The following is a 14,002-nucleotide window of genomic DNA, read 5'->3' as shown; positions in this document are numbered from 1 at the left end:
GTTTATAAAATGACTGCTCCTGCTCCACATGCAGGCAAATAACACATGCACTTTTGCATATCTTTGTAAGTATTTTACAAAAAGCTCTCCGTTCAGCAGAGTCTTTTGTAAAATACCAGCAGAATGGTTTTTGCTTGTGTATAACCTGATAAAGGGCTTAGATTTTGCTTAAGAGCAGCTTTTTGCTACTATAATGAAATGGTCCTTCAGGTGTATAGCTACAGATTATTCTGCTATACCTTCAGAAGGAAAAGTAACTTTTGATTAGAAAGGTGCAGAGGTCTTGCCTTGAAGTTTGGCAGAGTATTAGTAGCATACAAATAAAAATACAGCATACAATATTCACAGTACACTTAACTGTTCTAGGTACAGGAATCTAAGCCATCCCTACCCATCCCCGTGGGGAATCTAACTTGTCCTCTCTGCAAGTAATCGCCTCCATCCCAGCCCCTGGCCCACCCAGCCCCTGCCGCACGGCAGTCACCTTGCTCCCCACCCCCCCCCCCCCCAAGAAAAAATGTGCATGAAAGAAAGCATTTATTTTTTATTATTTTGACTTATGAAAACCACTTGTCCCCGAAACATGCTTAAAACAGAATAACCCATTTTTACAAAACAGATGAGGTGACAATGTGATTCTGTGTGCCCCAATGAAAGGAGAGTTTAATTTTACTTCCAATCTTTATAACACCAGGCTTCCCAAGGCAGATTACAACAGTTAAGATGGAACCCATCAGTAAACAGGATATCCTCACTGAAATTTGGCCATGTATTACTGTATTGTATAGAACAGTGTAGAAAAATGAGCACAAAATACAGCCTTTATTAGTGCCATTTCTACCAGTTACAATAATTGTTGAAACTGTTTTAGTGATTTCAGTTTTTATTTTATGATATTTATATCTTCATATGGGAAGCTTTCAAATGGCACTGCCTATCCAACTGGAGCAGCTTTTGACTTCTTACAGATGAACCACACATAGGCAGCCCCTTATTTCTAATAATCTTTTGCTACAGTTTCAGTAGCATTGGCTGCTGTTTTGGTTGAACGAGCGTGGTGGCAATCTCCGCCTACTGACTTCAACCCATATAATGGGCTAAATAGCCTTGTACCGTCTCCTGATCTCAATCTAACCTCCTTGCCCCTTACCAATCTTTTTTCCCTCCTCCCTGTACCCACACTCCCACCCCATTTACAGCCCCTGTCTCCCACGTACGTAAATGACTGCATCCACCTCCCCTCCAGCCATTTTCTGATGAGTAGTACCAGGTGGACACCCTAGCAACAGAGGGACCCTAAACTGTATTTATTTTATAGGCATGGAAGGGATGTGAACAAGAGGACTGGAACCCTCGAACATACTGGGATTTGGAAGGGCTACCTTGTATTGTAATCCTAACTGGCAAAGACCCTCTTGGAGAGACATTCCCCAGGTATGGCTAATATTAATATATAGGGCAAACTGTTTTGTAGTCATTTCACAAAATACAATTTCAGTTTCTGTGGATCTCCCCCCCCCCCCCCCCCCCCCCCCGTAAGTTTGATTTTGGTGTGCAATCAAAATAGCATATCAAATGTGAGGTCAGTATTCAGCTGAACAATATCTATTTAAAGATGACAGGATAACTTAGTAGGGGTAGTTATATATTTTATGGTTCTAAAATAAATTATTTGTTCTTTAATGCCTGTTAAAGGGCAGAAACCTGTTATCATAATGCACATTGAAATATGTTACTGCATGATACAGAATGAGATACAAATGCATGCAAAACACCTCATTACTATGTAAATCAAACAATGCTGCTTGTGATGAACGCTGCATAAAAATGCCGTCAGATGTTCCCAAAAGTTTCTTAAATGGACTGGCGCTCTAACTAAGGAACTATCACCCTCCCTTTGCTCCCTGATGCCTCTCAAAATCATATCTTCAAGGACCCCCCATCACATCCGCCATGTATCTACTACTACTTAACATTTCTATAGCGCTACTAGACGTACGCAGTGCCGTACAGTTGAACATGAAGAGACAGTCCCTGCTCGACAGAGCTTACAATCACTTTCCTCCTGAAGATCCTCCCAGCTCACTGTCACCCTCCTGATGTCCTCCCCACCTCAAAGATGACCCTCATTCATATGAAACTATATTTTAGCTTTGTATTTTTTTTTAGACTGTATCTTAGCCTTTTTTTTGATGATGTAAACTGCAGCAGACCTGATTGGGGAGGGCGGAGATATATAAGAGTGTGCTGATATTGATAGCTTCTGTATGAAGCTTTTGAAAGAATTCCGTGCCCCGGGTAGAGGGAGCATAGATATTAATAATAGAATATTTAGCCTGACCAATAGATATATTAATAAGAATCCATCTGCCCTCTAGGTAATAGAGATAGTTTTCAATTTGTATTCATAATTTTATTGCATTCTTTGACCCATCTTCTCTCAATTTCTCAGATTCTTTAACATTTATGTGTGTGTAAACATAGGTCTGATTTTTGGGGGTTTTTAAAAAGATAATGTAACACTTTTTTTCTTTTTGTTGGGATAATTGTTCACATTAATAGGAAATATTTTTACATTGGTCATTAATCTGAAATTATAAACATTAATTGAGGTTCCTTTTTATGTTTTGTGATAGTAGCACATAGACCCTACAGGTAATAAAACTTAATAAAAATCAGTTGACCTGTCCTTCAAAATAATGGTCAAATAGAGTTCAGCCCCCCCCCCCCTTACCAAAAACACCCATACTAGCATTCTCCAACATTAAACCTATACCTTCAGTAAATGCAGCAGTGTGGTGTCTTGTCACCTAAAACTGACCCCCCCCCCCCCCCCCCCCCCCCACAGCTTGTTCAGTGCATGAGTTAATCTGTAGTGAGAGGTTGGCAACTTCTGATTGTAATGCAGCAATGTTTTGTGTGCTGCTTTGCACAAAAGATTTAATAGTGTATATCTCAGACATGACAGGATCGAGAATATCTTGAAATTCTCTGGGTGCTGCCATCTTTATCAGAGTGGGTAAGTTCTGTTTTGGTCTGTTGTCACCGGTGCATTGTTCATCCCTGTTCTTGCCTGTAGACATTGTATGACAGTAGTTATAGTTACTATTCAAACGTTTAGTGATTTTTAAGTGCAGGAAATTGAAGCTTTTAAAGACCGGGCTAAGGGAGAGAAGAGCTCAGGCTACTAGCTCCCTTGTGGTGCAGGCTCTGTCCCCATTTTTATATGTGTTTTATTGTAACTTGCTTAGCAATTGTATGATAGATGAGGCATAAGTAAATTTGATCGATTGACTGAAGGGTTCTGCCTGAGGTGGTAGTACGTTCTGGGAGGGAAAGTGTCTGTGGTGGGTCTGCAGGGAGGATGTTAGGGATGCAGTTGGGGAGGGGGGGTATCTGCATGGAGGATGTGTAGGAGGAAGTGTCTAAGTTCTGCAGGGAGGGTGTGTGTGAGGGAATGCAGTGGAAGGGAGGTGTCTCAGGTGAACCTATAGTAGGGTTATGCAGTGGAAAGGAGATGTCCCATCATTGTAGTTTGCCTTTTTACTTGTCCCGGTTGGAGGGGGGGAGCAAAGGGCAAATAAAACATACTGGCTGTGGAGGGGGGGAGGTTAAAGTCAGTGTTAACACCCGCAACATTTGGGTAGAATTGTCCCCCATGCTCACCCCAAACTACACCTATGTCCTTGTCTGCAGGGAGGGTGTGGGGGAGAGGGTTGCAGCGAAGGGAAGGTGTGTAACTTCTGCGGAGAGGGTATGTTGAAGGGGAATACAGTGAAAAAGTGTCATAGGTCTGCAGAGAAGTTAGGGGAGTAAGGCAGTGGAGTGTTGAAAGAACACTCCCCACCTCTTCCCCCTTCCTGTGGCTCATATAAAACATTTTTAAAAGACTGAATGTGTACAGCACACACACACTGCATTTATCTTGAGCAGTTCTGTGCTTGCCAAGCCATCTCCTGATCTCGAGCCACGAGACCTCATAGCTCTTACCATAAGAGGTTTGCCCCAAAATGAGGTGGTGTAGCGTTTAACTTGGTCTGGTCACATGAGGGAAGAATTTGATGACAATACCGGGAGTGTGGCATGGCAGCACTGCCAGAGATAAATATAGTGTATGCAGTTCCTTCTAGCACCCACATCATCATCTTATCCTTGCAGCCCCCTACCAGCTGGCAGCCCAGGGCTTTTGCTAGGCTTACTCAATGGTAGCTATGCCCCTGATTTTGGAGAACGAAGTAAACACTCTCACCTGGCACAATATAGCGTTTTCACTTCCAAAGGAGATGCTGTATAGTGGATAAGAATCCAGAAAGTTCTGTTCTCTTCTGCTCTTGAATTGGAACGCTGTGTGAGAAAAAGCTCAGCAAAGTAACTGATATCATGTTAATCTGCTTTTATTGGTTACTTTGAGTTGAACACTGAGAATATTTAGTACCATTTTCAGAATCAATTTAAGTGAGTAATATGTTAACATGAGAAACCTTGTAGATAAATTTCCTAGATTCTTTTCGTGTGCTTGTTTGTTTTTAAGGTCCTTGAAATACTGTGATCTCAGGCTGATCGACTCCAGCTTTTTGACCCGCACAGCCTTGGAACAAGAAGTAGGCCTTGCATGCTGTTATGTCTCCAGAGAAGTAATTCGGGAACCAATTGTGGCCCTTGACCTCAGTGAAAAGGAGCAAGAAAAGGTTACCACAAGCGAGAATGAATCAGATGAATTGCTGATAGACTTGGAGAGACCTCAGAGCAATAGCAGCGCAGTGACTGGAACTTCTGGTCAGTTTTCATACCAGTTTCAGAGCTTGCTCTACCACTGAACCTTGATAATTGACTTAACACTGCAGCTAGCCTTGAATACAGGAGCATAATCTGTTGACAATCAGTTTTCATCTCAGACTAATAATAATTATTTCATTTATTTATTTACAGCAATTTGATATACTGCAAGGGGGCCAGACTTGGCATCTATGTGGTTAAAATAATAAATTGAGAGCAAAATAGCAGAAGGAAAAAAGCAAGAAAAGGGGTAGAGGAAAAGGAGGGATAGAGAGGAGAATTAAATGGACAGAAGCCCAAAGGACTGCAGGAAAAGGTGGGTTTTGAATAATGATGAAATTCGAGAGGGAAGTTTCCAACCTAATATGAGATAGGAGAGAGTTCCACAGTTTGGGACTGACGTAACTGAAGGCACGTTCATGTGAGATATTCAGAAGGAGGGAAGATAGAGAGGGAAGGGAGAGAAGGTTATTATGAGCGAATTGAAGGGTCTCTAAGGAGGTGTTAGGGATAAGAAGATTGTTAGTATAGGCAGGGGCAGTAGGGAAATGGCCTTTAGAGACAAACAGAAGGACCTTGAATTTAATATGGGTGGAGACAGGTAGCCAGTATTCAGTACGGAGAAGGATGGTGACATGGTTGAAACGGTATGCTCAGTGGAGGAGCTTTACTGCTGTTGATTGAACAAGCTGAAGGTGCTTCAGTGAGTGAAAGGGAAGACCAGTGTACAGGGAATTGCAGTAATAGAAGTGGGAGATAATAAGGGCAAGGAGCAGGGAGGAGAGAAGAAAGAGCAGATAGCACAGATACAATGCAGAGTGAAAAAAGAAGCGTGCAGACTGCATCGATTGTGGCTTGATTGAAAGCCTACTATCAAACAACATACCAGGGATTTTCACTGATCCTTAAAGGGAAGGGAGTGGCCATCAATAGACAGGAAGGAGGGAATTCCTTTAACTCCCTCACATTTTCTGTTTTTATTCTGTCTCGGTATTTTGGAAGGTGAGATTTTCCTGTCCATGATCCTGCACTTGTTTGTGGGTGCTTAGGTTTGTGTTTTTTGTGTGTGTCTGTGAGGCTTGTGTGTGTGTTGATGCATGCATTTTGTGTGTTAACTATGATTTACAATTCTCTGCCTTGATCTATTAATGCTCATTGGTAAAAAAAAAAATTTGAAACTGCTCAAAATATCCTGATTTCTGATCACTGTTATTTCCCGATGAATAGAACACAACTAAAATTACATAAGAATAGCCATACTGGGTCAGAACAATGGTCCATCTAGCCCAGTAATGTGTTTCCAACAGTGGCCAATCCATGTCACAAGTACCTGGCAGAAACACAAATGGTAGCAACATTCCATGCTACCAATCCCAGGGCAATCTGTGGCTTTTCCCCTTGTCTGTATCAGTAGCAGACTATGGACTATCTATCTGTCTGTATAGATAGATATATACACATACACACACATAGCTATAGATATGTATAGTTAATATACATACATGTATACTGCTGTATAAGTACACGTATTTGGTACATAAAGAATCATGTGTTCGCCTGCCCCAGCCATTTTTATATATAATATTGTCTTGTTTTAATATCATTTTTCCATAGATCTATGAATTAAGTATTCATATTTTTCATCTATGTTCCTCATGCAATTAAAATGTTTTTATTTGTTTGCAGTTTTGATCTACATTTTATCATTCATAGATTAGGACATGGAAAATAATGTACATTCTACCATATTCATTATACATTTCTATACTATGTTCCATATACACAGGCATCTTGGCATGTTCTTCTTGTTGGTACAGCAGGAGGGGGTGAGGGAGTTTCGGCTTCAGCCAAAAATGCTCTGCCATTTTTGGCCGAAACCCGAACCTGGATGTTGGGCCAGTTTTGGTGCTGAAACTGAAACTTGGTTGACCTCTTCCAGTATAAGCCTGCTTTCAAGCACTGCTGCATCCCGCTCTCCCCTGATACGAAATGTCAGGTGAGAGACACAACAGTGCTTAACTGTGGACCTCTACTGGAAAGTGCCCCTCTAGTGCTGAGTACCTTTGAATTGACCTGGGAAAAGGTTGGGTGTGAATAGTAGTAGCAAGGGGAAAGGAAGGAGGAGATGCTGGTATCTGTATTCTGGAATGGCGTAAGCCATGACAGAAAATTGTAAGCCACATTGAGCCTGCAAATAGGTGGGAAAATGTGGGATACAAATGCAACAAATAAAGAAATGTAACTTGGAGAGGGTAGGGTGGGAAAGGAAGGATGCTGTCTATCTAGGGGGAAGTTGGGAAGAGAAGGGGAGATACTGTACCCAGTGGGGATAGAGAAAGGGAAGGGAGGATACGTGTCTGAGGTGGAAGTAGGAAAGGGGAAAAGGTTGTTGGCCACCTGGGATGGGTAGAAAGGTGAAGGAGAACGCTGGCCACCTTATGGGTGGTGTGGAGGTGAAGTAGCTTGCTACCTGAGGAGATGTAGAGGGGAAGGAGAGATGTTAACTATGGGAGGGGGGTATGGTTTTGTGGGGATGGTGGTTGCACAGTTGGAGGTTCATTTATAACGTCAGATACCCTTGGGCCAGCCCGCTATGAAATGTATGGTGCACACTTGTTATTAAAGCCAAAGATTCTTAATGTATTTAGGGCTGTATCTCTGTTCTCTAGGTGTTGATTTTTTTTTTTTTTGCTCCTTTTCATTTCCAATAGGTTCCATAGCAGAGAATGGAGTGAGCTCCTCCAGTGCCACACACCATCCTCAGAAGCAACCATCTACTCTCAGCTTCCAGAGTGTAGCCAGTAGCTCAGTGGATGAAGGAACCTACCCAAATTCCACTGCTAGTGACTTGACATGTAAACAAGAATGTGACTCTTTAGCCAATCAGCTGGCAAGCAGCACCACTTCTAAACTGTCTGCATCTTCAGTGTCTCAGACTTTCCATTGGTCCAACTCATCTGCCAAAGTGCATAAGCCATTGTGCCTAGCGCTGCCACGTATTGTGATCCTGTCTAAAGCTGCATATATTCTTCTTGCTTCACAGAAGAGTGGGCAGTTGCCCATTTCAACTTCTCTTTTGCCTCATGGCGATGTATCGTGGCAGAGTTCTTTAAGGCCTTTGCTCCACAAGGATATGAGCAGTGAAGATCAGTCGCTGCATTATAGACAGTGGACAATACCAAGGCAGCATCATGCAGATTACAACATTCAGAGCGAAGCAGCTGGCCCTAGAGCCATTCACCCACGACGACTGCTTTTGACAGGACCCCCACAGGTCAGTGAGTTGTTTTCTGTGAAGCGTCAATACATGTTATTAATACATTTTGTAGGTATGTGTTCTAATTGGGTGCTTCTAAGTGGTACCTTTTTCATAAGTAGTGTACCGCCAATTTTATGGAGCTTTTCCTGCTTGTAGAGCATGTTTTGCATTAGTGAAATGGCTTTCATAAAATTGTGTACAGATAAACATGAGTAAAAAGTAAGCATACAGAAGGACTGCATCATATTTTTGTGTGGACTGTGTATAGGCATTCCCAGGGGAATGTTTTGTGTGGAGCTGAAATGGAATTTTGATGTATGTGCGTAGTTTATAAACTAGGTGAGTACACATAGATTTACACCTGCCTTGGAGCAGGTATAACTTTGTGTGGATGTATTTGTGAGCTAGTGGCTCTATTTCTGGGTGTGTGTGTGTCATGAATTATGTTGCCTTTATAAAATACCAAACAAAAAAACATTTCTCAATAAATAAAAATGATGTAGCAGCCTCACATTTTAACCAAATTAAAATATATGGAGGACCATCATACAGAGGAGACACCAAGTTATAATACTTTGAGGGGCATAATTGAACGGGGTGCCCAAGTTTTCCTGAGGACATCCTTGCAGGATGTCCCAGCGAAGGGGCGGGGAAACCCGTATTATCGAAACAAGATGGGCGTCCATCTTTCGTTTCAATAATACGGTCGGGAACGCCCAAATCTTAATATTTAGGTCGACCTTAGAGATAGTCATCCTTACAGATGGTCGTCCCCATCGTTTTCATCGATAATGGAAACCAAGGACGCCCATCTCAGAAACGACCAAATACAAGCCATTTGGTCATGGGAGGAGCCAGCATTCGTAGTGCACTGGACCCCCTGACATGCCAGGACACCAACCGGGCACTTTAGGGGGCACTGCAGTGGACTTCACAAATTGCTCCCAGGTGCATAGCTCCCTTAACTTGGGTGCTGAGCCCCCCAACCCCCCCCCCCCCAAAACCCACTACCCACAACTGTACAATACTGCCATAGCCCTAAGGCAGTGATGGGCAACCTTTTGAGCTTGGTGTGTCAAAATTCGCCAAAAAAACCGAGCATAACTCGGGTGGTGTGTCACTTCGAGAAAAAAAAAACATAATTTTGCGATATTTATAGTTTAAATAACAATTGTAATATATAACTGTATTTAATAAACCAAAAACTAATTATTTAACTTACCTGCTTAGTGACTTCTTTGTTCATCTGTCAGTCGGTTTCTTTTGTTGGTCTTGATATTATTTAACTTGTGTGGGGTGCCGTGAACTAAGATAAGTGAGGGGGAGGGGGAATTCTTTAACTAATCTGCCTATTAGTGACTTTTTTGTTGCTGAATTTCATTGGCTAAATCTTCAATTGATATTTCTACTGAGTGGTAACTCAGATATTCTCTTAATAATTGCATCTTTATTCTGCATATCGTGAAATAGAACTGGTGCACATCTTAGGAGAGTTTCTTTAATAAATTCTCCCTCACTGAGTGCTTTTCCATGCTGAGCTATGGAGTGAGCAATGCTCAAACTTGCAGATGTTAAATTTGTAGAACCTTTTACAAATTTAAGGATGGAATTAGATTGGCTCTTATAAAAGTGTAGCTGCCTGGAAATGTATTCCTTCCTTTCATCCTCACTTTTTTTCAAGAGCTGGGAATGATTAGTTTCAAAATGTCTATTTATATTCCACGTTCTGCTTACTACCGTTTCAGTACATAGAACGCAAAATGATCTGCCATTTTTTTCTATAATGCCATACATCTCGGTCCATGTCTCTTGAAAGGGTCGGCTACTGCTACTACCACTTTCTTTACTTAACCTTGGTTTTTTATTTTTTGGGTTCTCCATCAGGGGGGCAGTGACAGAAGATAGAATTATAGATAGCCTGTTAGCCCTGCAGGCAATTAGGGGTTAACTAGCCTAACTGACCACCTTATGTAAATTAAGATGGCTGCCGCTATTTCTAATGGCGGGAAACGGCACCCATAGCACATGCCCTCGCCTCTCCCAGCCTCCCCCTCACCTATCTCAGTAATGATGGTCAATTAGAAATCCACGACACCCCAGAACAGTAGATTAGATGATGGTTGCTGTGGTTATGTGGTAATGGCGATCACAGGGCCCCCAGAGATGCGTCCCCCACGGCATTCCGCTGCTCTCTGCTCCGCCGGCCGGAAGTGAGGTCAAAGATCCCCTAACGGCCGTGCAGGAGCCGGGGCAGAGGGAGCAGCAGGGAGGGAACAAGCGGAGGACTCGGAGGGAGCCAATAGGAGCGCACACGGCACCCCCCCAGCGGGTAAACATGCACCGGGAGGAGTGATTTCGCCGGGGGGGGGGAGGTCGCGCTGCACCTGGGGGGGGCCGCATCAGCGATCCGCCCCGGGGAACGCCGCTGCTTCTCTGTATGCGGCCACATGCGGCCACGTGTCACCGAAAATGGCTACACGTGTCATAGGTTCGCCATCAGGGCCCTAAGGGGTGAAGGGGGCACCTACATGTGGGTACAGTGGGTGTCTGGTGGGTTTTGAAGGGCTCACATTAACCACCACAGGTGTGGGGGGTGGGCCTGGGTCCCTCTGCCTGAAGTGCACTGTACCCACTAAAACTGCTCCAGGGACCTGCATACTGCTGTCAGGGAGCTGGGTATGACATTTGAGGCTGGCATAGAGGCTGGCAAAAAAATATTTTTAAATGTTTTTTTTTTTAGGGTGGGAGGGGGTAGTGACCACTGGGAGAGTAAGGGGCGGTCATCCCCGATTCCCTCCGTTGGTCATCTTGTCAGTTTGGGCACCTTTTTGAGGCTTGGTCTCAAGAAAAAATGGACCAAGTAAAGTCGGCCCAAGTGTTCATCAGGGACACCTTTCTTTTTTTCCATTATCGGCTGAGGACGCCCATGTGTTAAGCACGCCCTTGTCCTGCCTTCGCTATGCTTCCGACACGCCCCCGTGAACTTTGGTCATCCCCACGACGGAAAGCAGTTGAGGACACCCAAAATCGGTTTTCGATTATGCTGATTTGGGCGACCCTGTGAGAAGGATGCCCATCTTGCGATTTGTGTCTTAAGATGGGCGCCCTACTCTTTCGAAAATAAGCCTGTTTGTCAACCAACTCACTCTATCTATAGTCTAATCATAGGTCAAAAAATTCTAAATTTGTGCAAATCCTTTGTGCTACCAATAATTCAAAAGAATGGAAACTTTTCTTAATGCTCAAATCCTTGTGCTTCCAATAATTCAAAAGGATGAAAACTTATTTTAATTCTCAAAAAACATCTTCAAAAGTGTCCATCTACTAAAATCCTGTCAATCCTTTCTAAAATAGGCTGCAAATAGGCACTGTTTTGCCCTCTCAGTCGGGGCAACTTTATGAAACTACTTTTATTAATCCATTTTGTGTGGTTAGTATTCTGGTAGGCTTTCACTTCCTCCAAACTATTTACACTTAAACCAAATAAATCAGTACATTAAAAGAACATAAGAATAGCCATGCTGGGTCAGACCATTTGGCCTAGTATTCTGTTTCCAATAGTGGCCAATCCAGGTAACAAGTACCTGGTTGTAGCAACATTCCATGCTACCAATTCAAGAGCAAGCAGTAGCTTCCCCCATGGCTGTCTCAATTGCAGACAATTGACTTTTCCTTCAGGAACTTGTCCAAACATTTTTTAAACCCACATATATATGCTAACTATTGTAACCACATCATCTGGTGGTGAGTTCCAGAGCTTAACTATTCGTTGAGTGAAAAAATATTTCCTTGTATTTGTTTTAAAAGTATTTCAGTTTAACTTCATTGAATGTCCCCTACCTAGTGTTTGTACTTTTTGAAAGCGTAAAAAATTTATTAACTTCTACTCATTTTACACCATTCGGGATTTTATAGATCTCAATCATATTTCCCCTCAGCAGTCTCGTTTCCAAGCTGAAGAGTCCTAGTGGTTAGTGCAGTGGACTTTGATCCTGGGGAACTGAGTTCGATTCCCACTGCAGCTCCTTGTGACTCTGGGCAAGTCACTTAACCCTCCATTGCCCCTGGTACAAAATAAGTACCTGAATATATGTAAACAGCTTTGAATGTAGTTGCAAAAAACCTCAGAAAGGCGGTATATCAAGTCCCATTTCCCTAACCTCTTTAGCCTGTCCTCATTTTGGTCGCTCTTCTTTGAACTTTTTCAAATTCCGCAATGTCTGTTTTGAGATATGACGACCAGAACTGAACACGATACACTTAAGGTAAGGTCGCACCATAGAGCAATACAAAGTCATTATTGTATTCTTGGTTTTATTTATCATCCCTTCCCTAATAATTCCCAGCATCCTGTTTGCTTTATTTTTCGTCTGCCACCACACACTGGGCAGAAGATTTGAGTGTGTTGTCTACAATGACACATAGATCTTTTTCTTGGGTGCTGACTCCCAAGGTGGACAGGTTAGGTTGGATGCATCGACTAATTGGACCCAAAAAGTGAGTGAAGTTGAAATGCTCTTAGGTTTCTAATTTTTATTCCAGCTATTGTGCACCCAGCTACTCCTCTAATTCTTTTAATGTACGCTTTGGGAGTATTTCAGCTTAATACTTGAATATGAACAGCTCGAGTACTCGAACACAACTAAATCAAATGTTGCTTATGCAAAACAGATTGTCTGAGTGAATAGGGTCTTTTAGGAGGGAAATATCAAGCTGCATTAGGGCATTAACCCACAGTATGTGCTCCTTAATGTATGTTAAAGGACTCTATCACTGAGTGTGATGCCCTAATATGGCATTAAACAAGTCTCTGTTACCTAGTAATGAGATGTAAACATGCAAATAAACATAAAGTAGCTCATTACTATGTAAATTTTGTGCCATGGCTCGTGCACCACTAGGGGTCACTGGTGTCATTTTAGATGATGGCATCCACAAGGGCAGGAATGATTGGGCATCACACCTATTCAACCACTAGACACAAGGGATTTTGCCTAAGGTAGGCTTGAGGGGGGTTGGGTAGAAGTTGACTGCTAGGGAGTACTATTGACATGGGGGGAATCTGCTTGGGGAGGGACACTTTGATTAGCAGATTGCTGAAAAGAGTTTCAGCTTGGCAGGGGGCCCTGTGCCCACTACGTCTGTGTCTAGTACTGGCCCCTTTAAAAAAGAAGGCCTGGTAGCATTGGGCTGCAGCTTGGCAGCCTGGTGCTCCCAGGCTGATGGACTTAACACTGTGTGTATGGTGGTTCACAGGCAGAATTTTCCTTTACCACAGGAGTTAGCAACCTGTGTTACAGAGATATCTATGCAAGATGGTGAATCCTGTGGTAAATCAAAGTGCGGTAAAAGCTTGCTGAGTAATGGGCTATTTGAAAGCTACCTACCCTGTGTGTGGATGAAAATGCACATGTAGTTTTATGTGTGTTGAACAAAGGCATTCCTAGTGATGGGATTAGAATAGGGGTTCTAATATTTTATTTAAAACATTTTTTTAATCTGCTCTATCTACAAATCTAGACAGGTTACAAAATCCCATATATTAAAAAAAATTACAAACATTACAGAATACATCAGCAGATTATTGTGTTCTGCAAGAAAGTTTGTTAGTTGCACCCTTTTATGCAAAACTTCATTGGCTCCCCATTTGAAGCAGAAACTATTTTTAAAATTTACATGATGGTTATTAAAATAATATATGGACAGGCCCTTTAGTCTATGTGTGACTTGTTGGTACTCTCTTCCACATATAGTAATATGTCCTTTAGGAATCAATTGAGACTACATTTTCCCGCTAAAAGAGGTGAGATATAACATACGTTATCTTCTACTTACCATGCAACAAACTTATAGAATACCTTTCCATCTGAGGTAAGATTGATTGCTAAATACTAAATACTAAACAGATGCTATTTTGAAAATATTTGAAAGCATTTTTATTTCATAATTTGTGTTATCAAATTGTCA

The 14,002-nt window shown here is 42.3% G+C and overlaps 1 protein-coding gene across 2 annotated transcripts in view; it reads left to right on the top strand.

The window, feature by feature from the left end:
* Positions 1-14,002, top strand: part of GREB1L (GREB1 like retinoic acid receptor coactivator) — a 294,440-nt gene that overhangs the window by 221,181 nt on the left and 59,257 nt on the right. For both annotated transcript variants that reach the window (XM_030212882.1, XM_030212875.1), the window contains 3 exons: positions 1,319-1,434; positions 4,532-4,776; positions 7,488-8,050. In XM_030212882.1, the coding sequence (XP_030068742.1) occupies positions 1,319-1,434; positions 4,532-4,776; positions 7,488-8,050 (924 nt within the window). The remainder of the gene's footprint in view (positions 1-1,318; positions 1,435-4,531; positions 4,777-7,487; positions 8,051-14,002) is intronic.

This window comes from Microcaecilia unicolor, chromosome 1, assembly GCF_901765095.1.
Source record: "Microcaecilia unicolor chromosome 1, aMicUni1.1, whole genome shotgun sequence".
Lineage (NCBI taxonomy): Eukaryota > Metazoa > Chordata > Amphibia > Gymnophiona > Siphonopidae > Microcaecilia > Microcaecilia unicolor.
The sequence above is the reverse complement of the archived record's forward strand: the minus strand, read 5'-3'. Positions and strand labels throughout refer to the sequence as shown.